Genomic DNA, 25,792 nt, shown 5'->3' on the forward strand with positions numbered 1-25,792 from the left:
GTTGGTCAGATGGGTTTGGATGAGGTGGTGTGTGTGAAGACAACCACAGCCTGCACAACCACAGCCTCCACAGCCACAGTCTACACAGCCACAGCCTGTATAACCACAGCCTGCACAACCACAGCCTGCACAACCACAGCCTGCACAACCACAGCCTGCACAACCACAGCCTGCACAACCACAGCCGCAACCACAGCCTGCACTTCCACAACCACAGCCTGCACTTCCACAGCCTGCACTTCCACAACCACAGCCTGCACTTCCACAGCCTGCACTTCCACAACCACAGCCTGCACTTCCACAACCACAGCCTGCACAGCCGCAACCACAGCTGCAACCACAGCCTGCACTTCCACAACCACAGCCTGTACAACCTCAAGAACAGCCTGCACGGCTGTGCTCCACTACTCACTGCTACACCAGGCCTGTTTTCTTCTTCATGCCTGGAGGTTGACCATGTTACAGAGTTAGTGTCCCCATGTTCCCTTTGGTCTTCTTAATGAGGCTGTAGGTGTAACCTGGAAATGTTAGATGGTCATGATTGGACAACGTTTTACTTGAGCTCTTTTGATGAAGGCTCGTTATGTTGCTATCAGCAGTTGTAATGGTCACCTGTCATAAGCTGTCATAAGTCCTTATGTCACGCGTATGAAATGTTTAAGTAGTCTTTGCCTCAAAGTTAGTGTTGGCAATTATACATTTTTTTTTTTACCAACTCTCTGCCAATGTTCTGCAACAAACTGCAAATTCCAAGAAAAGTAATATCTTTAGTCAGCAGCTGTCCACCTACGTACAGCATGAACATGTGAAACTGTTGTCTATAGGGACTACCAATGCAAAAATCCATACAGTATGTGGGGAAAAAACTAAATCATTTGACAGACAGGAAACATTAAAAGAAGGGATAGAAAAAGGAGGGAGGACAAACTCTGGGGACTTGCTGTTTCCTCTGAGAGTGATTTACCTGTGAGAGGAAAGGAGAGATGGAGGGGAGGAAATGACATTTCTCCTGCTCTCTCATCTGAGCAGACCACAGGTATTTCACAAGGCTGTGCTGAAAGACCTCTGTTTACCTTACAAGAGTCCTACGAGAGAGAAGAGAAGAGAAGAGAGGGGGAGTGGAGAGAAGAGAAGAGAGGGGGAGTGGAGAGAAGAGAAGAGAGTGGGAGTGGAGAGAAGAGAAGAGAGGGGGAGTGGAGAGAAGAGAAGGGGAGAAAGAGAGGAAGTGAAAGAGACAGACGAAGGTCTGAATGAAAGAAGACGAAAACAAAAGAACCCGAAAGAGAAAGGCAGATTGAGAAAGAGAAAAGAACAAAACAAACAGAGATTGAGAGGCCTAGACTAATATAGGAAGTGACAGTCAGAGAGATTGAGAGGCCTGGAGTAACATAGGAACTGACAGTCAGAGAGATTGAGAGGCCTAGAGTAACATGGGAAGTGACAGTCAGGTTGAGAGGCCTAGAGTAACATGGGAAGTGACAGTCAGATTGAGAGGCCTAGACTAACATAGGAAGTGACAGTCAGAGATTGAGAGGCCTGGAGTAACATAGAAAGTGACAGTCAGAGATTGAGAGGCCTAGAGTAACATGGGAAGTGACAGTCAGAGAGACAGACTGACAGAGTCAGTGTATATTTCCCTCATAGCTTTGGCCCACAGGGAATATCCTCCAAACTGTGAGGAAAGTTACCTAACATGCTTCATTCAGGCCTCCTGTCGCTGACATGTGTTGCAGGGCTGTCTGAGCTATAGTAGGGTTGGTCAGAGGTGTGTTCGCATGCATGTCTTCGGGATGTGATGGTGTGTCATTGGGCTGGCTGAGCTGTAAAAGGCAGGGCTGGTCAGTTATAGTCAGGCCATCAGTCACTAATATCTGTCGGATTACTGGCTGGTGGCCTGTCTGTATCCTGTGACTTCACTTTTTTGATAGATCATCCCCATCCCTCAGTTTACTGGCGTGACCTCATAGGCTGGGCAGTGTTGGTTAGACAGGTTTGGATGAGGTGGTGTGTGTGTGTGTGTGTGTGTGTGTGTGTGTGTGTGTGTGTGAGAGCGTGTGCCTTCCACCTGACCCTGACAGGGTTATCAGTTATTATCATGGCTGGGGATGAGTCAGAAATGTGACTGATTTTGAGAGGAGGTGTAATCACTCCCTCGGCAGATGCATGCACACACTTCTCCCTCCTTCCCTCACAACCTTTTTGGGATAGGGGGCAACATTTTCACTTTTGGATGAATAGCGTGCCCAGAGTGAACTGCCTCCTACTCTGTCCCAGATGCTAATATTTGCATATTAGTATTGGGTAGAAAACACTCTGAAGTTTCTAAAACTGTTTGAATGATGTCTGTGAGTATAACAGAACTCATATGGCAGGCGAAAACCTGAGACAAATCCAACCAGGAAGTGGGACATCTGAGGTTTGTAGTTTTTCGAAGCTTGGCCTACCAAATACACAGTGTCTATGGAGTCAAGTTGCACTTCCTACGGCTTCCACTAGATGTCAACCGTCTTTAGAAACTGGTTTGAGGATTCTACTATAAAGGAAGGGCTCATGAGACCTGTTTGAGTCAGTGGTCTGGCAGAGTGTCTCAGGCTCGTGACGCGCGCTCCCGACAGAGTTAGCTCTCGTTCCAGTGCTTTTCTTCAGACGGTTGGAAGCTTATTGATGATTTATGTTAAAAACATCCTAAAGATTGATTTCATACATCGTTTGACTTGTTTCTACGACCTGTAACGGAACTTTTCGAGTTTTTGTCTGAACACGCTAACAACAAGTGGCTATTTGGACATAAATTATGGACTTTATGGAACAAATCAGGCTTTTATTGTCGAACTATGATTCCTGGGAGTGCCTTCTGATGAAGATCATCAAAGGTAAGTGAATATTTATAATGTTATTTCTAACTTCTTTTGACTCCAACATGACGGATATATCTCTGGCTGGTTTGGTCTCTGAGCGCCGTTCTCAGATTATGCTTTTTCCGTAAAGTTTTTTAAAAATCTGACACTCCTTAACCTGTTGCCTCTACTTGGGACGCTTGTGTCCCAACTAGAGCTCTGGAAATGCAAATGCGCTACGCTAAATGCTAATAGTATTAGTTAAAACTCAAAAGTTCATTAAAATACACATGCAGGGTATCAAATTAAAGCTACACTCGTTGTGAATCCAGGCAACAAGTCCGATTTTTAAAATGCTTTTCGGCGACAGCATGAGAAGCTATTATCTGATAGCATGCACCAATACACTACAACAGAAAAGCACAGCAGGGGACGTAAACAAAATAATTAGCATTTCGGCGTTACACAAACCGCACAATAAAATAGAAAACAGTCATTACCTTTCACCATCTTCTTTGTTGGCACTCCTAGATGTCCCATAAACACTATTGGGTCTTTATTTCGATTAAATCGGGCCATATAAAGCCAAGATATCGTTATATGTAGACTGTGTGATAAACGAAAAAAACAGCGATTTCACAACGTAACGTCATTTTTTAAAATTCAAAAAGTAGACGATAAACTTTCACAAAACACTTCGAAATACGTTTGTAATGCTACTTTAGGTATTAGTAAACGTTAATAAGCGATAAAAATCATACGTAGGCGATGTAAATATCATTAGCTGTCGTCTTGGAAAAAATTTCAGGAGAGAGCTCTTCCGGAATGATCTGGGCGGAGACCGGAGGTAAGCGGTGCCCCTCTTTCGGTTCAACCAAGAATCAAAGATGATTAAATTCACAAGACTCTAGACAACATGGGGATGCTGTGGGAGTTGAATGCTCGGTCTTATCTAATTCGGCTCACTGTTAACAATTGCTGGAAGTGGCGCAAGGATATTTATTTCCATTTTCTGTGATCAGGTTTTCCTGCGCTTTCCGATGTAACGCACGTTATGTAATAGCCACAGTCGTGATTTAACCAGTTTTAAAAACTTCCGAGGGTTTCCTATCCACACATTCTAACCATATGAACGTACTATATTCCTGGCATGAGTAGCAGGGCGCTGAAATGTTGCGCGATTTTTAACAAAATGTTCAAAAAAGTAGAGGGTCGACTGAAGAGGTTAACCTTTCTAGGGCAGGTGTTCCGCTAGCGGAACCCCTCGACAACATTCCGCTGAAAAGGCAGCGCGCAAAATTCAAAAATATATTTTTTTAAATATGTAACTTTCACACATTAACAAGTCCAATACAGCAAATGAAAGGTAAACATCTTGTTAATCTACCCATCGTGTCCAATTTCAAAAATGCTTTACAGCGAAAGCACAACATATGATTATGTTAGGTCATAGCCAAGTCAAAAAAACACAGCAATTTTTCCAGACAAAGATAGGAGTCACAAAAAGCAGAAAAAAATATCAAATTAATCACTAAGCTTTGATGATCTTCATCAGATGACACTCATAGGACATCATGTTACACAATACATGTATGTTTTGTTCAATAATGTGCATATTTATATCCAAAAATCACAGTTTACATTGGCGCGTAACGTGCGGTAATGTTTTGATTCCAAAACATCCAGTGATTTTGCAGAAATAATAAACATTGATAAAATATACAAGTGTTATTCACAGAATTAAAGATGGACTTCTCCTTAATGCAAGGATTAAAGGCACCTAAGTGGGGTTCATTGTTCTTAATCTAATTACCATTGTTCTTCATTACCACTGTCCATCATTACCACTGTCCATCATTACCACTGTCCTTCATTACCACTGTCCTTCATTACCACTGTCCTTCATCCCACTGGCCATCATTACCACTGTCCTTCATTACCACTGTCCTTCATTAGCACTGTACTTCATTACCACTGTCCATCATTACCACTGTCCTTCATCACCACTGTCCTTCATTAGCACTGACCTTCATTACCACTGTCCATCATTATCACTGTCCATCATTACCACTGTCCTTCATCCTACTGGCCATCATTACCACTGTCCTTCATTACCACTGTCCATCATTACCACTGTCCATCATTACCACTGTCCTTCATTACAACTGTTCATTATTACCACTGTCCTTCATCCCACTGTTCTTCATTACCACTGTACTTCATCCCACTGGCCATCATTAGCACTGTCCTTCATTACCACTGTCCTTCATTACCACTGTCCATCATTACCACTGTCCTTCATCCCACTGTCCATCATTACCACTGTTTCATTAGCACTGTCCTTCATTACCACTGTCCTTCATTACCACTGTCCATCATTACCACTGTCCATCATTACCACTGTCCTTCATCCCACTGTCCTTCATTAGCACTGTCCTTCATTACCACTGTCCATCATTACCACTGTCCTTCATTAGCACTGTCCTTCATTACCACTGTCCATCATTACCACTGTCCATCATTACCACTGTCCTTCATCCCACTGGCCATCATTACCACTGTCCTTCATCACCACTGTCCTTCATTACCACTGTCCTTCATCACCGCTGTCCTTCATCACCACTGTCCTTCATTACCACTGTTCATCATTACCACTGTTCATCATTACCACTGTTCATCATTACCACTGTCCTTCATCCCACTGGCCATCATTACCACTGTCCTTCATCCCACTGGCCATCATTACCACTGTCCTTCATCACCACTGTCCTTCATTACCACTGTCCTTCATTACCACTGTCCTTCATTACCAATGTCCTTCATTACTACTGTCCTTCATTACCACTGTCCTTCATCACCACTGTCCTTCATCACCACTGTCCATCATTACCACTGTCCTTCATTAGCACTGTCTTACCACTGTCCATCATTACCACTGTCCTTCATCCCACTGTCCATCACCACTGTCTTTCATTAACACTGTTCATCATCCCACTGGCCATCATTACCACTGTCCTTCATTACCACTGTCCTTCATTACCACTGTCCATCATTACCACTGTCCTTCATCCCACTGTCCATCATTACCACTGTTTCTTTAGCACTGTCCTTCATTACCACTGTCCTTCATTACCACTGTCCATCATTACCACTGTCCATCATTACCACTGTCCTTCATCCCACTGTCCTTCATTAGCACTGTCCTTCATTACCACTGTCCTTCATCCCACTGTCCTTCATTAGCACTGTCCTTCATTACCACTGTCCATCATTACCACTGTCCTTCATTAGCACTGTCCTTCATTACCACTGTCCATCATTACCACTGTCCATCATTACCACTGTCCTTCATCCCACTGGCCATCATTACCACTGTCCTTCATCACCACTGTCCTTCATTACCACTGTCCTTCATCACCGCTGTCCTTCATCACCGCTGTTCTTCATTACCACTGTTCATCATTACCACTGTTCATCATTACCACTGTCCTTCATCCCACTGGCCATCATTACCACTGTCCTTCATCACCACTGTCCTTCATTACCAATGTCCTTCATTACCAATGTCCTTCATTACTACTGTCCTTCATTACCACTGTCCTTCATCACCACTGTCCTTCATCACCACTGTCCTTCATTACCACTGTTCATCATTACCACTGTTCATCATTACCACTGTTCATCATTACCACTGTCCTTCATCACCACTGTCCTTCATTACCACTGTCCTTCATTACCACTGTCCTTCATTACCACTGTCCTTCATCACCACTGTCCTTCATCACCACTGTCCTTCATTACCACTGTTCATCATTACCACTGTCCATCATTACCACTGTCCATGTCCATCATTACAACTGTCCATCATTATCACTGTCCATCATTACCACTGTCCATCATTACCACTGTCCATGTCCATCATTACCACTGTCCTTCATTACCACTGTCCTTCATTACCACTGTCCTTAATTTGGTTTCAAACAGAGTGAGGGTCTAAAGTGTCCCTGCTATATTAAGACCAGCTGGCTGACTGGGGTGGGACATGGCACCCAGGACAAACACACGTGTGGTCTGAACACTGTTCTAATGGTTTACCAGATGTCAGTCACTGGCAGCTACATGGTGTGTACAGCAGGGCTTCAGCCAAGTCAAAGCCCTTAGTCATGCTGCTCAGCTTACCCCAGTCCGTACTGAAGCTGTGAGTCCCAAATAATGTTTTAAGTTGTCTTTCCCCCTTTGCTCTGACATGATGGAGAGGAGACATGGGGCTGCCGCTAAGCTCCAGAAAGGGAGATTTAGATATCCCAAGGGAATGTTTAGGAAATCAAGGACAACTTTTTTTAGGTTACCGATTCCCAAATAAGTTAGTTTTTTGCAGCGTGATGGACATCAATCGAAGCATGTTACCAGACCTGGGTTCCAATAGTATTTGTTTTCTTTAAAATACTTTGCTCTCTGCAATTGATTGAATCGGGGCCTTACATGAGTGCTGTAAGAATGGTTAGGTTAAGTCCAGCTTGTTTTTTTCTCCTGTTAGTATACTGCTGCAGCATGGTTTACAGAGGAAACTAACAACAGTGGGTTGACTGCAGTCCCCACAGACAAAAGACAGAGAGAAGACTGAGTGAATGAGAAAGAAAGAAAAGTGAGAAAGAGAGAGAGGAACACAAACAGCCCTATTCACAGAGGACAGGAGTGTCACTAACTGACAGCCAGGGTTGGTGGGGCTATAGGGGGAGGTTGGTGGGGGTGATAGGGGTGTAATGGGGGCTTTAGTGAAGTCTGTCAGGAAGTTACCCCTGGCTGCTGACATCACCAGTAAAAACACATCCCGAACTACTGGACTGTTTAATTGCTATTCATGAATTAAACATCAGTTATTTGTTGCGTGTGTTATTTTCTTGCTTACCCTAAAGCCGTGCAGTACAAGGGTTGCTGCTCAGCATTACAGTAGAAAGGCTGCCATTTGTTGTGCGGTCTGTTGGTATTAATAATAGATTATTTTAGATGAGAAGGTTTTGACCTGGAGATTTTAAAAGCCTCTAAAACGAAAGTTGGTGGAGGGAGGGAGGCAGGCAGGCAGGCAGGCAGGTCATTTGAGGATAGGCATCAACACAGTACAGACCTTCTGAATGAAGTATTTCGCTGGATGAATCCCCGTGAGTCCAAATTATGTGCATGTCGCCAAACAATGTTTATTCACAAGGCTTGGGCCTGCCTACTTATCTCAACAGGCATTCTGTGGTGCATCCAGACTCTAATCTCTCTCTGTGAAACACTATATTAGGCTGAAACATTCGTAAGAAAAATAAGTTGTATAACTAACATGAGCCTTATTCAATGCAGTGCTATGTTATGTTCTGAGCATAGACATGTACTATGTAGAACTTACAGTTCACGATTCTGTAGTCCTATCAAAATGACTGAGCCATGTCCATTCAACATGATTCTGTAGTTTATCAAAATTACTGAGCCATGTCTATTCAACACAAAAAATGTCTGCAATGTTCTTTGGGGCGGCAGGGAGCCTAGTGGTTAGAGCGTTGGGCCAGTAACTGAAAGGTTGCTGGATCGAATCCCCGAGCTAACAAGGTAAAACATGTCGTTCGGCCCCTGAACAAGGCAGTTAACCCACTGTTCCCCGGTAGGCCAATATTGTAAACAATATTTTTTTCTTAACTGACTTGCCTAGTTAAATAAAGGTTAAATAAAAAATAAAATAATTATTGATAGGCCTATTTCTCTTAACCACCCCTTAATCACCCCTTAATTTCCCTCCTCTCAACATCAGTTCTCGTTTCTCGACGTAGCTTCTTCTCTACCCGTTAATTCCCTTCTCCCGAAGCATCAGTTTTTAATTTGCTTTTTAATTAGCTTCTATACTTTGTTTGTTTTCCAACTGCATTATTTTCATCACCAGTATCCATGGGGGTGGGTCTATGCCCTCTCAAGCCCACCTATGGCTGCACCCCTGCCAAGTCATGTGAAATCAATAGATTAGGGCCTAATTTATTTCATTTGACTGATTCCTTATATGAACTGTAACTCAGCAAAATCTTTGAAATTGTTGCATGTTGCATTTATATTTTTGTTCACTGTAGTAATACAGGGTCATATACTGTAGACCTTAATACAGGGTCATATACTGTAGACCTTAATACAGGGTCATACACTGTAGACCTTAATACAGGGTCATATACTGTAGACTTTAATACAGGGTCATACACTGTAGACCTTAATACAGGGTCATACACTGTAGACCTTAATACAGGGTCATATACTGTAGACTTTAATACAGGGTCATACACTGTAGACCTTAATACAGGGTCATATACTGTAGACCTTAATACAGGGTCATATACTGTAGACCTTAATACAGGGTCATACACTGTAGACCTTAATACAGGGTCATATACTGTAGACCTTAATACAGGGTCATACACTGTAGACCTTAATACAGGGTCATATACTGTAGACCTTAATACAGGGTCATACACTGTAGACCTTAATACAGGGTCATATACTGTAGACCTTAATACAGGGTCATATACTGTAGACCTTAATACAGGGTCATATACTGTAGACCTTAATACAGGGTCATATACTGTAGACCTTAATACAGGGTCATATACTGTAGACCTTAATACAGGGTCATATACTGTAGACCTTAATACAGGGTCATATACTGTAGACCTTAATACAGGGTCATATACTGTAGACCTTAATACAGGGTCATATACTGTAGACCTTAATACAGGGTCATATACTGTAGACCTTAATACAGGGTCATATACTGTAGACCTTAATACAGGGTCATATACTGTAGACCTTAATACAGGGTCATATACTGTAGACCTTAATACAGGGTCATATACTGTAGACCTTAATACAGGGTCATATACTGTAGACCTTAATACAGGGTCATATACTGTAGACCTTAATACAGGGTCATATACTGTAGACCTTAATACAGGGTCATATACTGTAGACCTTAATACAGGGTCATACACTGTAGACCTTAATACAGGGTCATATACTGTAGACCTTAATACAGGGTCATATACTGTAGACTTTAATACAGGGTCATATACTGTAGACCTTAATACAGGGTCATACACTGTAGACCTTAATACAGGGTCATATACTGTAGACTTTAATACAGGGTCATATACTGTAGACCTTAATACAGGGTCATAGACTGTAGACCTTAATACATGGTCATACACCGTAGACCTTAATACAGGGTCATAGTCTGTTGACCTTAATACAGGGTCATACACTGTAGACCTTAATACAGGGTCATATACTGTAGACCTTAATACAGGGCCATACACTGTAGACCTTAATACAGGGTCATACACCGTAGACCTTAATACAGGGTCATATGCCGTAGACCTTAATACAGGGTCATACACCGTAGACCTTAATACAGGGTCATATGCCGTAGACCTTAATACAGGGTCATACACTGTAGACCTTAATACAGGGTCATAGTCTGTTGACCTTAATACAGGGTCATAGTCTGTTGACCTTAATACAGGGCCATACACTGTAGACCTTAATACAGGGTCATAGTCTGTTGACCTTAATACAGGGTCATGTATTGTAGATGCTGGCCCATGTTGACTCCAATGCTTCCCACAGTTGTCAAGTAGGCTGGATGTTCTTTGGTGTTGAACCATTCTTGATACACACGGGAAACTGTTGAGCATGAAAAAATCCAGCAACATTGCAGTTCTTGACACACTCATTCCAGTGTCTTTCCCATTCACCCTCTGAATGGCACACATACACAATCCATGTCTCAGTTGTCTCAAGGCTTTAAAAAATCATTCTTTAACCTGTCTCCTCCCCTTCATCTACACTGATTTACAGTTGAAGTCCCTCCTGCAGCAAAGCACCCCCACGACATGATGCTGCCAGCCCCCGTGCTTCACAGTTTGGATGGTGTTCTTTGGCTTGCAAGCCTCCCACTTTTTCCTCCAAACATAACAATGGTTATTATGACCAAACAGTTCTATTTTTGTTTCATCAGACCAGAGGACATTTCTCCAAAAAGTACGATCTTTGTCCCCATGTGCAGTTGCGAACCGTAGTCTGGCTCTTTTTTATGGCGGTTTTAGAGCAGTGGCTTCTTCCTTGCTGAGCGGCCTTTCAGGTTATGTCGATATAGGACTCGTTTTACTGTGGATATAGATACTTTTGTACCTGTTTCCTCCAGCATCTTCACAAGGTCCTTTGCTGTTGTTCTGGGATTGATTTGCACTTTTCGCACCAAAGTACGTTCATCTCTAGGAGACAGAACGCGTCTCCTGAGCGGTATGACGGCTGCTTGGTCCCATGGTGTTTATACTTGCGACTATTGTTTGTACAAATGAACGTGGTACCTTCAGGCGTTTGGAAATTGCTGCCAAGGATGAACCAGACTTGTGGAGGTAAACAATTTTTTTCTGAGGTCTTGGCTGATTTCTTTTGATTTTCCCATGATGTCAAGCACAGAGGCACTGAGTTTGAATGTAGGCCTTGAAATACATCCACAGGTACACCTCCAATTGACTGAAATGATGCCTATCAGAAGGTTGTAAAGCCATAACGACATTTTCTGGAATTTTCCAAGCTGTTTAAAGGCACAGTCTACTTAGTCTATGTAAACGTCTGACCCACTGGAATTGCGATGCAGTGAATTATAAGTGAAATAATCTGTCTGTAAACAATTGTTGGAAAAATTACTTTTGTCATGTACGAAGTAGATGTCCTAACCGACTTGCCAAAACTATAGTTTGTTAACAAGAAATGTGTGTAGTGGTTGAAAAACGAGTTTTAATGACCCCACCTAGGTGTATGGAAATGTTCGACTTCAACTGTAAGTGGATACAACAAGTGACATCAATGTTTTGTACACTCAGTGCAAATAGATCGATTCAAATAAGGTTTTCTCATCACCTAGGCAAAAGTGTGAAAGCTCAGCTAACTGAAGTGTGAAGGTGTTGGTCCTGTATGGATCAGTTAATTGAGCATGGAGCTTGCAGTATCAGGATTATGGTTTAGATTCCCGGGGCCACCAATACTCTATGTAAAATGGATCCACGCATGTTTCTAAGTTGATTTGGATAAAGGCTTCTGCAAAATGGCATTTATTAATATTATTATTATTGTTATTATTGTGCAAATGGGGTTCAGAGAGAGCAGAGGTAAGGCTCTGCAGCTTGCTGTTTAAGTAGAGCTAGAATGCCCAATTAGGCCCCATCTCCAAGCAGACAGATTTATAGTATAGCTCTGATCAACCTTTAAACCTTGAGCCAATCTTATCCCATCCTCTACCTCTCTCTCCTCTCCACCCTGGCTGTCTGACATGTGGTATACCAGACAACCTGTCTGTCTGACATGTGGTATACCAGACAACCTGTCTGTCTGACATGTGGCACACCAGACAACCTGTCTGTCTGACATGTGGCACACCAGACAACCTTTCTATGTCTGACATGTGGTACACCAGACAACCTGTCTGTCTGACATGTGGCACACCAGACAACCTGTCTGTCTGACATGTGGCACACCAGACAACCTTTCTATGTCTGACATGTGGTACACCAGACAACCTGTCTGTCTGACATGTGGTACACCAGACAGCCTGTCTGTCTGACATGTGGTACACCAGACAACCTGTCTGTCTGACATGTGGTACACCAGACAACCTGTCTGTCTGACATGTGGTACACCAGACAACCTGTCTGTCTGACATGTGGTACACCAGACAACCTTTCTATGTCTGACATGTGGTACACCAGACAACCTTTCTATGTCTGACATGTGGTACACCAGACAACCTTTCTATGTCTGACATGTGGTACACCAGACAGCCTGTCTGTCTGACATGTGGTACACCAGACAGCCTGTCTGTCTGACATGTGGTACACCAGACAGCCTGTCTGTCTGACATGTGGTACACCAGACAGCCTGTCTGTCTGACATGTGGTACACCAGACAGCCTGTCTGACACTGCGTTTCTGTTCCCGTCTGGACCTCTGTCACCGAGACGTTGCGTTTCTGTTCCCGTCTGGACCTCTGTCACCGAGACGTTGCGTTTCTGTTCCCGTCTGGACCTCTGTCACCGAGACGTTGCGTTTCTGTTCCCGTCTGGATAAGACAGCGGACCAGATGTCAGTGGACCAGACATGAACAGAAACGCAACGTCTCAGTGACAGTGGACCAGACGAGAACAGAAATGCAACGTCTCAGTGACAGTGGACCAGACGAGAACAGAAACGCAAGACAATAGATCTAATTACAGGGCTTGATTGCACTCTCTCTCATCGGACAACGCCGTCATATATGACAAATCAAATCACATTTTATTCGTCACATGCTCTGAATACAGCAGGTGTAGACCTTACTGTGAAATGCTTACTTAGAAGCCCTTAACCAACGATACCGTTTTAAGAAAATAGAGTTAAGAAAAGATTTACTAAATAAACTAAAGTATGGGCTTGTGTTTGAAAGTGGACATAACTTTGAGCGACTATGTAGTATAAAGCCATGTTACATTGTTTGACATCCAGAAATTGGGAACCATTGTCGGTTTTCAGAAGGTCGGGGAGATTGAGCTTCAAACACATGCCCAGTGAATGAAGGGCACCATACAGACAGATGACTTGGTTCCCTTCTTCTCCCTTCATCTCCTCCATCCTTCATTCTTTGGAGTTGTGAATGAATGGTGTGTGGGGTACAGAAGACATGGTGCCCTCCCCTAATCCCACCCCACTATAGTCCCAGCCAGTAATCCACCCTCTCTGTGAAGTAACCACAAAACTAATCCCAGCCAATACTAAGTTCACAAATTAGCCCCCAAAATATATCAGGGATCGAGAAAAAAGGATGGAATGACAGAAAGGAGAATGGATGGCAGAGAGAGAGAAGTTTACTTATTGTCAAACTCATTTGAGCTAATAGCTCTTCGATTTGTTTTGTGCAGGGACCTTATTTGACTTCCTTATCTACAAGCTGAAGCAGATGAGGGGAAATTGGTGGTATTAACGATGCTAGCAGAACACGAAGCTAATCCGTTTTTCCGTCTCAATCTCTAATTGCGTGTCCTTCAGTGGAACAACAGAACACCGACACCACACCGCCGCACCATGCTACTCTGTCATGCTAATATACTAAAATAAAGTTATTACTTCGTGATTCCGGGGATTTTCCATCTCAGCGAAACCCACAGTGCTTTTGAGGTAAAAACATTCCTATTCAGTGGCCCGGAAAATTACGGAATATTGGTGAGAAGTGCAGGATATAATGAAGTGGTTTATGAACCAGGCCAGTTCTTCTGAGGGTGTGTTTTCATTTCAGAATCAGCTCTCACACACACACACACCCCTACACCTACGTCTGCACCCAGGAGACAATCCCTGGCAATATCCAGGATCATAGCATAATGGTAGAAAGGTAATCACACAGCACCCCTCCAAACACTGCTGAAGTGATGCTCAGCCATCACTTTGTGGGGTCAATGGTCAGCTACATACGATGAGTCAGCCTAATGAGGTAATTGTGTGAAGCAGTCCTGGAAAGCACCGCCACACACACACACACACAATGAGAGTTAGTTTGTTTTTAATGTTCAGGTGCTTGTTCATGCTGGTATTGAGGTAAGTAGGTAAAGTGTTTATTTTTATTTTGTTAAGGTAATATAGTAGCTTGGTTTATGGTGAGATAGGGTTGTTGTATGAGGCATATTTGGTCTTTAGGTGTGAGGATTGCCTTGGGTTTATGAGGTAAGGGTTATGTGTTTATGCTGTAGTGAATGGATTTGGTTGTGTTGGGGGTTAGGAGGTTAGATAAAGGTTTATGCTATAGTGATGGATTTGGTTGTGTTGGGAGTTAGGAGGTTAGATAAAGGTTTATGCTATAGTGATGGATTTGGTTGTGTTGGGGGTTAGGAGGTTAGATAAAGGTTTATGCTATAGTGATGGATTTGGTTGTGTTGGGGGTTAGGAGGTTAGATAAAGGTTTATGCTATAGTGATGGATTTGGTTGTGTTGGAGGTTAGATAAAGGTTTATGCTATAGTGATGGATTTGGTTGTGTTGAGGTTAGGATGTTAGATGTAGATTTTCTCAGGGTTAGGGTTGTTTTTTAGTGTTTGGACGTTGGGTGAAGTATTTCTCAAGGTTAGGGATTTGTTGAGGGGTAGGCTGTGCCGCCCACTAGCGCCCCATGTCATTACTTATATGTTCACTTCAAAACTCACTTTTGTTGACCTCATTCTCAATTAATCAAGTTTTTTTTGTTTCCGCCCTCGTCTTAAGCATCAATGAGCCTTTGAAGTGCCTTTGAAGTAAATACGCTGATCCACATTCCTTTCCAAGCACCCGGTCGGCGAGACAAAAGAAACTGTTTAAACTCCCTTGAACCACATTCCTTTCCAAACACCCGGTCGGCGAGACAAAAGAAACTGCTTAAACTCCCACAGATTTACGTCTAACTCTTCAGGTCATCAGGTGGGAAACTCAGACAAGCATGCTGTCCATAAACAATGAGTTCTGAGATGGAAATAGAGAGCAGGTATTCTCCTCTATATTCATAGTCTTTGTTCATATTCATATCCTGGGGAGAGCAGCTGTCCCTAGGCAGAGGAGGAACCTGCTGACGGCACAGGTGACATGGCAGCCCACGCCACCCTCCATTTTATTGCCCAGCATTATTCGCCGACTCTGTTCGTTTCTTCTCCATCAGCTCCTGTTTGTGTGAATGAGAGTCCTCTGTTTGTGGATTATCAAATCAAAGTTTATTTGCCACGTGCGCCGAATACCCGGCGTGCGCCGAAGATGAACAATAGGTAAGTAAAGAAATAAAAGCAACCGTGAAAAACAGTAGCGAGACTATATACAGGAGCAAGGCTATAAAAGTAGCGAGGCTACATACAGACACCGGTTAGTCAGGCTGATTGAGGTGGTATGTACATGTACATATGGTTAAAGTGACTGCATGCAGATAGCCCGGTTAGCCAATGTGCCGGAGCACTGTTTGGTCGGGCTAATTGAAATAGTATTAAATGAATGTATAGATAAAGTGACTATGCATATATGATAAACAGAGAGTAGCAGTAGCGTAAGAGGGGGGTTGGGGGGGAACACAATGCAAATAGTCCGGGTAGTTATTTGATTACCTGTTCAGGAGTCTTATGGCTTGGGGGTAAAAACTGTTGAGAAGCCTTTTTGTCCTAGACTTGGCACTCCGGTACCGCTTGCCATGCGGTAGTAGAGAGAACAGTCTGTGGCTGGGGTCTTTGACAATTTTTAGGGCCTTCCTCTGACACCGCCTTGGTTTGTTTGTGAATTGTGTTTTACATTAGCCAGCCAGCCTACTTCTTGATTTAGTTTGTTCTTTACATGTATATTAGATTAAATAGCTTGCTACTTTGTGAATGTATCATATTAATGTCAATGGCTGCATACCAGCAGAATACCACCCTGAAGCGAAGCAGGGTCGGTCCTGGTTGGTCAGTAGATGGGAGACCAGATGCTGTTGGAAGTGGTGTTGGAGGCCAGTAGGGGGCACTCTTCACTCCGGTCTATGGAGATCCCAATGCTCCAGGGCAGTGAAGGGGACATTGCCATCTTTCGGATGGGACGTTAAACAGCTGTCCTGACTCACTGTGGTCATAACAATATATATTGTCAGTTGAGTCTACTAAGGGGAGGATGGCTCATAATAATGGCCAGAAAGGAGCAAATGGAATGGCATCAAACTCTTGGAAACCATAGCTGATGTGTAGTGAGCGTTCTGGCACAAAAATGGTTGCCATGCGTCTCCTCGGTGGGTGCTACACATTAATGGTGGAAGAGGTGAGTTTCCCCCTTACTATGTAAAGCGCTTTGAGGTCCTTAGTTGGTAGAAAAGCACTGTATAAATCCAATCTATTACCATTAATCCCTGGCTGTGACCCCACTTTCCGAGGGTGTCTTGCAAAAAAATACATTTTTAATGTGTATAGTACACACGTGGGTCTTTCTATATACTAGGGACAACTTGTTACAGCTGTTGATAAGTCATTGATAATAATCTGCCAATGTTTATCTATACAAGCTCATAGCAAAACAGTAACAAGGTAATCACACATCACGCCTCCACACTCCTGGAGTGATGCTCACCTGTCGCTTTGTGGGGTCAGCTGAGTACGGTGAGTCCCTCCTCGATCAGACGGACAGCATCATTGCATTTTGGTACACCAGAAGTACTTTCTGGGGTTAAGACTAGATGAAGGTTTATGCTATAATGGATGAATTTGGTTGTGTTGAGGTTAGGACGTTAGGTGAAGCTCCATGCTATAGTGGATGAATTTGGTTGTGTTGAGGTTAGGACGTTAGGTGAAGCTCCATGCTATAGTGGATGAATTTGGTTGTGTTGAGGTTAGGACGTTAGGTGAAGCTCCATGCTATAGTGGATGAATTTGGTTGTGTTGAGGTTAGGACGTTAGGTGAAGCTCCATGCTATAGTGGATGAATTTGGTTGTGTTGAGGTTAGGACGTTAGGTGAAGCTCCATGCTATAGTGGATGAATTTGGTTGTGTTGAGGTTAGGACGTTAGGTGAAGCTCCATGCTATAGTGGATGAATTTGGTTATGTTGAGGTTAGGATGTTAGGTGAAGCTCCATGCTATAGTGGATGAATTTGGTTGTGTTGAGGTTAGGACGTTAGGTGAAGCTCCATGCTATAGTGGATGAATTTGGTTGTGTTGAGGTTAGGACGTTAGATTAAGGTTTTCTCAAGGTAAGGGGTGGTTGAGAGTTTGGGTGTGGGAGCATCTCACCTGGAGCTGATGAAAGGGTCTGCTTTGCATTGGCTTTATGGTCACTTCAAAGCTCACATCTATTGTCCTTATTCTGAATTAGCCACTTGTTTATGTTTCTTCCTTGTCTTAAGCATCAGTGAGCCTTTGAAGTGCAAAGTAAATCATCTTAACCACTTATTTTCAAACACTCGGTTGGCGAGACAAAATAAACTGCTTAAACTCACAGATTTACGTTTAACTCTTAAGGTCATCGGGTGGGAAACTCCATAAAAAAATAGTTCTGAGATGGAAATGGTCTCTACCTTACTTTTTTTTAGGAACTCAGTCGGGGTGTTAAGAGTTAGAATAGTAGAATACACAAGGTGAAATTGAGAAATTTAGAAATGTGGTTGTACATCAGCAGTTTCTCTTGTCAATCACTAACCACATTTCCATCCATAGTTTTTATGCGAGTAAAGTCGTACCTTATAGAAATAAAATCACAACAGTCAGACAGTTCCCTCTGGATGCTAACATCTGTAAAATGTGTGTGTTTAGCCTACACAGTGAAGGAGGGTATTTGTGTGTAGTCTCATTGTGTTTGGTCTGCAGCCCCTGATGGTGTGCTGAATGCTGTTTGGGGGTGACCATGGTTAATATTCTTTTCACCTTAAGGCTGCCAATTATGGTGATCCTCCAAGCTTTTCTTTGGTCTGCATCAAACCAGATCTCATTATCGCGTGCCCTTAAAGAGGTTTATAAGCAGTTGCTAATATGGAATTAGAACACAGTCAGCACCGTGACGTACAGTAATACTGTAAAACTTAAATTAACCGCCCAGTCTCGAATAGACGCCTGTCTCTTTTAGTAGCTGGGTATTGGCACACATTTCAGCAAATAAACACCTGTTTAAAAAAACCACTGGGTCTAATATAATTGTTTACGAGTGAACTTCAGTGAGTACCGTAAAGATTGTGCAAAAGAATAGAAAGGAGAGCAAGATGGATGAAACAGCATTGTGAAACAGAAGTTTTACGCTAAAGGCCTTTTGTTCAGATGTTACACGTTCAGATGTTACACGATGCCTGTTACTCTTGATACTAGAAGCAACATTTATTTTATAACCTCTAATTTTGCGACTTCTATGAGAGGGCAGAACTATAACGACCAGCTGTTCACAGGACAAAAGATATCTTACCTTGTTTTCAACTTCTTACAGTATCATTTGATTAAAGACTTTGTCAGCTCTGATGTATTTTTGGAGGAGTGGTCAGTCAGTACCGTAACCAATCAGTGTCTAATAAGACAGGAACAGAAGACTAAAGTGCAGCACTGGAGTTTGGGTTGGTGTTATATAAATCGGCATGCAGCTGGTAGTGGAGAGTAAGGGGGGTGGCGGTAGCGGAACCTACGGACCAGACAGAGAATCTATCAGAACAGATCTGAGGACATGTCTGTCTCCCATAATCATATCATAGAACAGACCTAGCACACCCACTCACACCTGAGCCACAGTCACACACCTCTCAAACCCTTCTTGATGCTCAACCACACACACACACACCTTTCAGACCCCGTTCAGTGCACACACACCTCGGCTCTTCGGGCCTTCACACAACAAAGGACTTTTTACAAGTCCTTTGTTGCAAGATTAAAAGAGAGGAGTGAGCGTGTCCGCGCCCAGCCCGACTTCATCTGTTCTCTCCTGATTTCTCTGACGTGGTAGCAGCCAACTTCCCCTCTTATTCTATTTTAATATGAAGCCATTTTCTTTCCAAAGGCCCCAGTGAAGCACTAAGCCCTCTGGTCCTGGGAGGGATCTATTCTCTGTCTGTCGACTAATATATCTGACCCATCCGCTCTCTCTTTTGTACTTCACAAGCTATGACTTAAAGTGTCAGATGCATAGCTTTGGGAGAATAGGGAGACTTGATTACTCTCCTAGCTAGCCAAAGTCAGCATGGAGTCTGAGACCCAGACAGACCGAGCAGTAGGCCTATGCTTTATAACTCTACAGACAGACCTCCAGGGCCCCCATCCTGCTGGCTTTCCTGTCTCACTGACAACTTCATTCATCAGTCTCTGTAATTGATAGGCTAAACCAGGGGGTAGGCAACGCTGGTCCTGGAGATCTAGTGTTCCCAACCCAGAACTAACACATCTAAATAAAAAGACTGAAATTACACGGAACTAAAGATCAGTTTGGTGTTTCCCCTCCTGATGAATGTGGTTAGGATTTGGGGAGGGGAGTTAATCCTAGTTCTTCTACCCGGAGAATTCACCATGGTACTGTGTATAGCCAGGGGCCTAATGGGCCTGACAGTTCTATATTCACCTTGGTAGGCCTAAAGGACGTGTCTGTGTTGGCTGTATAGATCCAGTTTCTATTTGTTTCTGTTGTGGACATGGGTGTGTGAGAGAAAATTGTTATTCTGAACAAAAAAATATAAACGCAACATGTAAAGTGTTGGTCCCGTGTTTCATGATCTGAAATAAAAGATCCCAGAAATGTTCCATACACACCAAAAGCTTATTTCTCTAAATTGTTGTGCACAAATTTGATTACAACCCTGTTAGTGAGCATTTCTCCTTTTTCCAAGATAATCAATCCACCTGACAGGTGTGGCATATCACGAAGCTGATTAAACAGCATGATCATTACACAGGTGCACCTTGTGCTGGGGACAATAAAATGCCACTCTAAAATGTGCAATTTTGTCACACAACACAATGCCACAGATGTCTCAAGTGCAATTGGAAGATAATTTAATGTTAATTTCTCTACCATAAACCGCCTCCAATGTTGTTTTAGAGAATTTAGCATTACGTCCAACCTGCCTCACAACTTCAGACCACGTGTAATCTCACCAGACCAGGACCTCCACATCAGTCTTCTTCATCTGCAGGATCGTCTGAGAATAACCATCCATACAGCTGATGAAACTATGGATTCTTTCTGTCTGTAATAAAGCCCTCTTGTGGGGAAAAACTCATTCTGATTGGCAGGTCCTGGCTTTCAAGTGGGTGGGTCTATGCCCTCCCAAACCCACCCATGGCTGCACCCCTGCCCAGTCATGTGAAATCCATAGATTAGGGCCTAATGAATTGATATCAATTGACAGATTTCCTTATATGAACTTTTAAAAAAATGTAGTTCTGTCCTTGAGCTGTTCTTGCCTATTAATGTTCTGTATTATGTTGCATGTTTTGTGTGGACCCCAGTAAGAGTAGCTGCTGCCTTTGCAACAGCTAATAGAGATCCTAATAAAATACCAAACTTAGTAGAATCGTTGTGTTTATGTTTTTTTCAGAAGGAAAGATGCAGTAATAGACAGAGGTATTGAGTAAATATGTTACTCACATTCAGGCTCTTCTGCGATAACAAATTATTCTTATACATTTTAAACAAGTTTTTATCATTTAGCAGATGCTCCAGAACAACTTACATACATTTTTTCAATTCTGTACTGGTCCCCCGTGGTAATGGAAACCACAACCCTGACGTTGCAAGCCCCATGCTCTATCAACTAAGCCACATGGGACCATGACATGAATGACTCACAAACAGCCAGGGAACAGGGGTTTAGCGCAAACATCAACTCGAAAACATTAATATTGACACAGAGAAGGCATGCACTTTAATGCACGTTGGTAGGAGCCAACAAGTGTGCAGTCTATTGCCAGTGCATTAACCTGTAAGATATGACTGACATTAGTAACAGCTCTTAAAGGAATGGTTCACTGATGATTTTCCACTTACTTAGGCTGTTGCCAACCGACCCAGACAGAATTTGAAGTACATAGTTGGGTTATTTAGTAACGTTCAGAAGCCTCTGCGTAGCAATAGTTTTCCCCAACCAAAGGCTAATGGAATCATCGGGGGCAGCTACTTCATACACTTAAAAGTTAGAAAATTTACTTAAATCAACTCCCAAATCCAAGTTGTGCAGGGATTTTATGAATAATTCATGAATAATTCCTTTAAAAGGAATTCATGAGTGTTCTCGTCATTGATAATTATCAAGAATTGGAGTAATTACAAAATTACCAGTACACTGTGTTGACCTTGATTCAACACATTTTAATGTGTGCCGTCCTAGAATGGAATGTGTGTTTTGAAACCAATGACTGTACTTTATGTTCCCCAAACGACCAGTACTTGTAAGTAACCAAATAAAATAAGCAGCTAATTATGTTCCTACTAATCATAAAGAAATTGTCATTTTATATAACTTGGCAAGTCAGTTAAGAACAAATTCTTATTTTCAATGATGGCCTAGGAACAGTGGGTTAACTGCCTGTTCAGGGGCAGAATGACAGATTTGTACCTTGTCAGCTCAGGGATTTGAACTTGCAACCTTTCTAGTCCAACACGCTAACCACTAGGCTACCCTGCCTCCCCATTTAAATCATTGAAATAACTGCTAGATAGCGTAGAGCATTCTGTGTTGTAGTATTGTAATAAGCATGCTTGTTCATAGAGAACATAATTCATTCATGCCTCTGCTCATGTGAAAACACGCGCACACACATATACACATACACGAGCACCCAGAAACATAACCTGCAAATACGCATCTGTCTCAGCCAAGCATCAACCCTTTGATCAACCCAACCTTTGTGTGTGTGTGTGTGTACACTCCTTCCATGTTGGGACGCAACACTTCATTGGCAGCCGTAGGGGGTGAGTGTGAGACGTTTACCTGGGAATTGCAACACACTATGTAGGTGCTGTTTTACCAGTAGACTTTGGGCTCCGGTGTGTGTGTACTGTTCTGAAGCCAGTGTTCTGTAGCCGGATCCGGTGAGTGTACTGTTCTGTAGCCAGTGTTCTGTAGCCGGATCCGGTGAGTGTACTGTTCTGTAGCCAGTGTTCTGTAGCCGGATCCGGTGAGTGTACTGTTCTGTAGCCAGTGTTCTGTAGCCGGATCCGGTGAGTGTACTGTTCTGTAGCCAGTGTTCTGTAGCCGGATCCGGCGAGTGTACTGTTCTGTAGCCAGTGTTCTGTAGCCGGATCCGGTGAGTGTACTGTTCTGAAGCCAGTGTTCTGTAGCCGGATCCAGTGAGTGTACTGTTCTGTAGCCAGTGTTCTGTAGCCGGATCCGGTGAGTGTACTGTTCTGTAGCCAGTGTTCTGTAGCCGGATCCGGTGAGTGTACTGTTCTGTAGCCAGTGTTCTGTAGCCGGATCCGGTGAGTGTACTGTTCTGAAGCCAGTGTTCTGTAGCCGGATCCGGTGAGTGTACTGTTCTGTAGCCAGTGTTCTGTAGCCGGATCCGGTGAGTGTACTGTTCTGAAGCCAGTGTTCTGTAGCCGGATCCGGTGAGTGTACTGTTCTGTAGCCAGTGGAAGAAAGGTTCTACCTCTGACAGTTGATCTTCCTTTACGCCGTCGTAGAACTGACAAGTTACTGTTCTGTGCTCTTACAAGCGTGATAGAAATGGTGTCACAAGCCATTGTAAAGGCAGACAGTGGTTCCTGGTAAATATTTGTAAGCTGTTGTGAAGAATATTTCTGTGATATGTTATCATAGCAAGCTGTGTAGGGAGATAACTAGCTCATCATAATAAGTATTTTTGCCAGAAATCTGTTTAGATTGGCATGTCTTATTGGCATTTTCACAGAAATGGTTTGAATCCTCCTGGTGTATGAGGCTGAAAATGTACAGTACCAGTCAAAAGTTTGGACAGACCTACTCATTCAAGGGTTTTTCTTTATTTTTACTATTTTCGACATTGTAGAATAATAGTGAAGACATCAAAACTATGAAATAACACATGGAAACATGTAGTAACCAAAAGAGTGTTAATCAAAATATGTAAGTAGCCACCCTTTGCCTTGATGACAGCTTTGCACACTCTTGGCATTCTCTCAACCAGCTTCATGAGGAATGCTTTTCCAACAGTCTTGAAGGAGTTCCCCCATATGTTGAGCACTTGTTGGCTGCTTTTCCTTCTGCGGTACAATTCATCCCAAACCATCTCAATTCGGTTGAGGTCAGGTAAGTGTGGAGGCCAGGTCATCTGATGCAGCACTCCATCACCCTCCTTCTTGGTCAAATAGCCCTTACACAGCCTGCAGGTGTGTTTTGGGTCATTGTCCTGTTGAAAAACGAATGGTAGTCCCATTAAGCGCAAATCAGATGGGATGGCGTATCGCTGCAGAATGCTGTGGTTACCATGCTGGTTAAGTGTGCCTTGAATTCTAAATCAATCACGACAGTTTCACCAGCAAAGCACCATCACACCTCCTCCTCCATGCTTCACAGTGGGAACCACATGTGGGGATCAACCGTTCACCTACTCTGCGTCTCAAATTTGGATTCATCAGACCAAAGGACAGATTTCCACCAGTCTAATGTCCATTGGCTCAAATGCATTAAGAAGAAAAGAAATTCCACAAATTAACTTTTAACAAAGCACACCTGTTAATTGAAATGCATTCCAGGTGAATACCTCATGAAGCTGGTTGAGAGAATTCCAAGAGTGTGCAAAGCTGTCATGGCAAAGGGTGGCTACTTTGAACAATCTCAAATATAACATACATTTAGATTGGTATAGAATCCTTCAGAACTAACCTGTTCCCTGACTAACTCCATTTATCCTTAATGAAGGTTCTGAGCCGTGAGTTGAGGACCAATGAAATCAGATTCTCTCCCTCTCGCAAAGATTGCGTCATCGTCCCCTTAATTTGAGGAAGGCGACTGATTTAAAAATTTCAAATGTTTATTTGTTTGTTAAAAAATAGCAATGTTAAAATACCAATCACATTAGACCAGCAGCATACCACCCTGCATCCCTCTGCTGGCTTGCCTCAAGCTAAGCAGGGTTGGTCTTGGTCAGTCCCTGGATGGGAGATCAGATGCTGCTGGAAGTGGTGTTGGAGGGCCAGTAGGAAGCACTCTTTCTTTTGGTTAAAAAGAAAAAGAAAATGTGTAACGTTCCGTCTTTCAGATGGGACGTTAAAAAGGTGTCTTGACTCTCTGCGGTCACTAAAGATTCCATGGCCCTTATTGTAAGAGTAGGGGTGTTAACCCCAGTCTCCTGGCCCTTATGCCATCATGGCCACCTAATCATCCTCAGCTTCCAATTGGCTCATTCATCACCCTCTTCTCCCCTGTAACTATTCTCCAGGTTCTTGTTGTAAATGAGAATGTGTTCTCAGTCAACTTGCTTCGTAAAATAAAGGTTAAATAAAATAAGCACATTTAGTAATGACAGATTGCATTTGAAACTTGTGTATGACTTAATTATCTGTCTTTATACAGACCGATGCTGGCACTAAAACCGCACTAAATGAGCTGTATTCCGCCATAAGGAAACAGGAAAACTCTCATCCAGAGGCGGCGCTCCTAGTGGCCGGTGACTTTAACGCAGGGAAACTTTAATCAGTTTTACAAAATTTCTATCAACATGTTAAATGTGCAACCAGATGTAGAAAAATTCTAGACCACCTCTACTCCACACACGGAGATGTGTACAAAGGTCTCCCTCACCCTCCATTTGGCAAATCTGACTATAACTATATACTCTTGATTCCTGCTTACAAGCAAAAATTAAGCAGGAGGCACCAGTGGTCTATAACAAAGTGGTCAGATGAAACAGATGCTAAACTACAGGACTGTTTTGCAGTACAGACTGGAACATGTTCCGGGATTCTTCCGATGGCATTGAGTAGTACACCACACCAGTCACTGGCTTCATCAATAAGTGCATCGAGGACGTCGTCCCCACAGTGACTGTACGTACATACCCCAACCAGAAGCCATGGATTACGGGAAACATTCGCACTGAGCTAAAGGGTAGAGCTGCCGCTTTCAAGGAGCGGGACTTTAACCTGGAAGCTTAGAAGAAATCCCGCTATGCCCTCCGACGAACCATCAAACAAGCAAAGCGTCAACACAGGATTAAGATGGAATCGTGCTACACCGTCTCTGATGCTCGTCGGATGTGGCAGGGCCTGCAAACTATTACAGACTACAAAGGGAAGCACAGCCGAGAGATGCCCAGTGACACGAGCCTACCAGACGAGCTAAATAGCTTCTATGCTCGCTTCGGCAAGTAGCACTGAAACATGCAGGAGAGCATCAACTGTTCCGGATGATTGTGTGATCACGCTCTCCGCAGCCGATGTGAGTAAGACCTTTAAACAGGTCAACATTCACAAGGCCGCTGGGCCAGACGAATTAC

At 43.1% G+C, this 25,792-nt stretch overlaps 1 protein-coding gene across 3 annotated transcripts in view; it reads left to right on the top strand.

Annotated features, from left to right (window-relative positions):
• Positions 1–25,792, top strand: part of slc36a4 (solute carrier family 36 member 4) — a 261,014-nt gene that overhangs the window by 111,144 nt on the left and 124,078 nt on the right. The window contains exon 12 of one of the 3 annotated variants that reach the window (XM_065024299.1): positions 20,418–20,877. The exons of the other annotated variants lie outside the window; for them this stretch is intronic. Within the exon in view, the coding sequence (XP_064880371.1) occupies positions 20,418–20,419 (2 nt within the window). The 3' untranslated portion in view covers positions 20,420–20,877. Of the gene's footprint in view, positions 1–20,417; positions 20,878–25,792 lie in introns of those variants that run through there. 3 annotated transcript variants of the gene reach the window in all.

The sequence above is a fragment of the Oncorhynchus nerka genome, linkage group LG11 (genome assembly GCF_034236695.1).
Source record: "Oncorhynchus nerka isolate Pitt River linkage group LG11, Oner_Uvic_2.0, whole genome shotgun sequence".
In the NCBI taxonomy this organism is placed as follows: Eukaryota; Metazoa; Chordata; class Actinopteri; order Salmoniformes; family Salmonidae; genus Oncorhynchus; species Oncorhynchus nerka.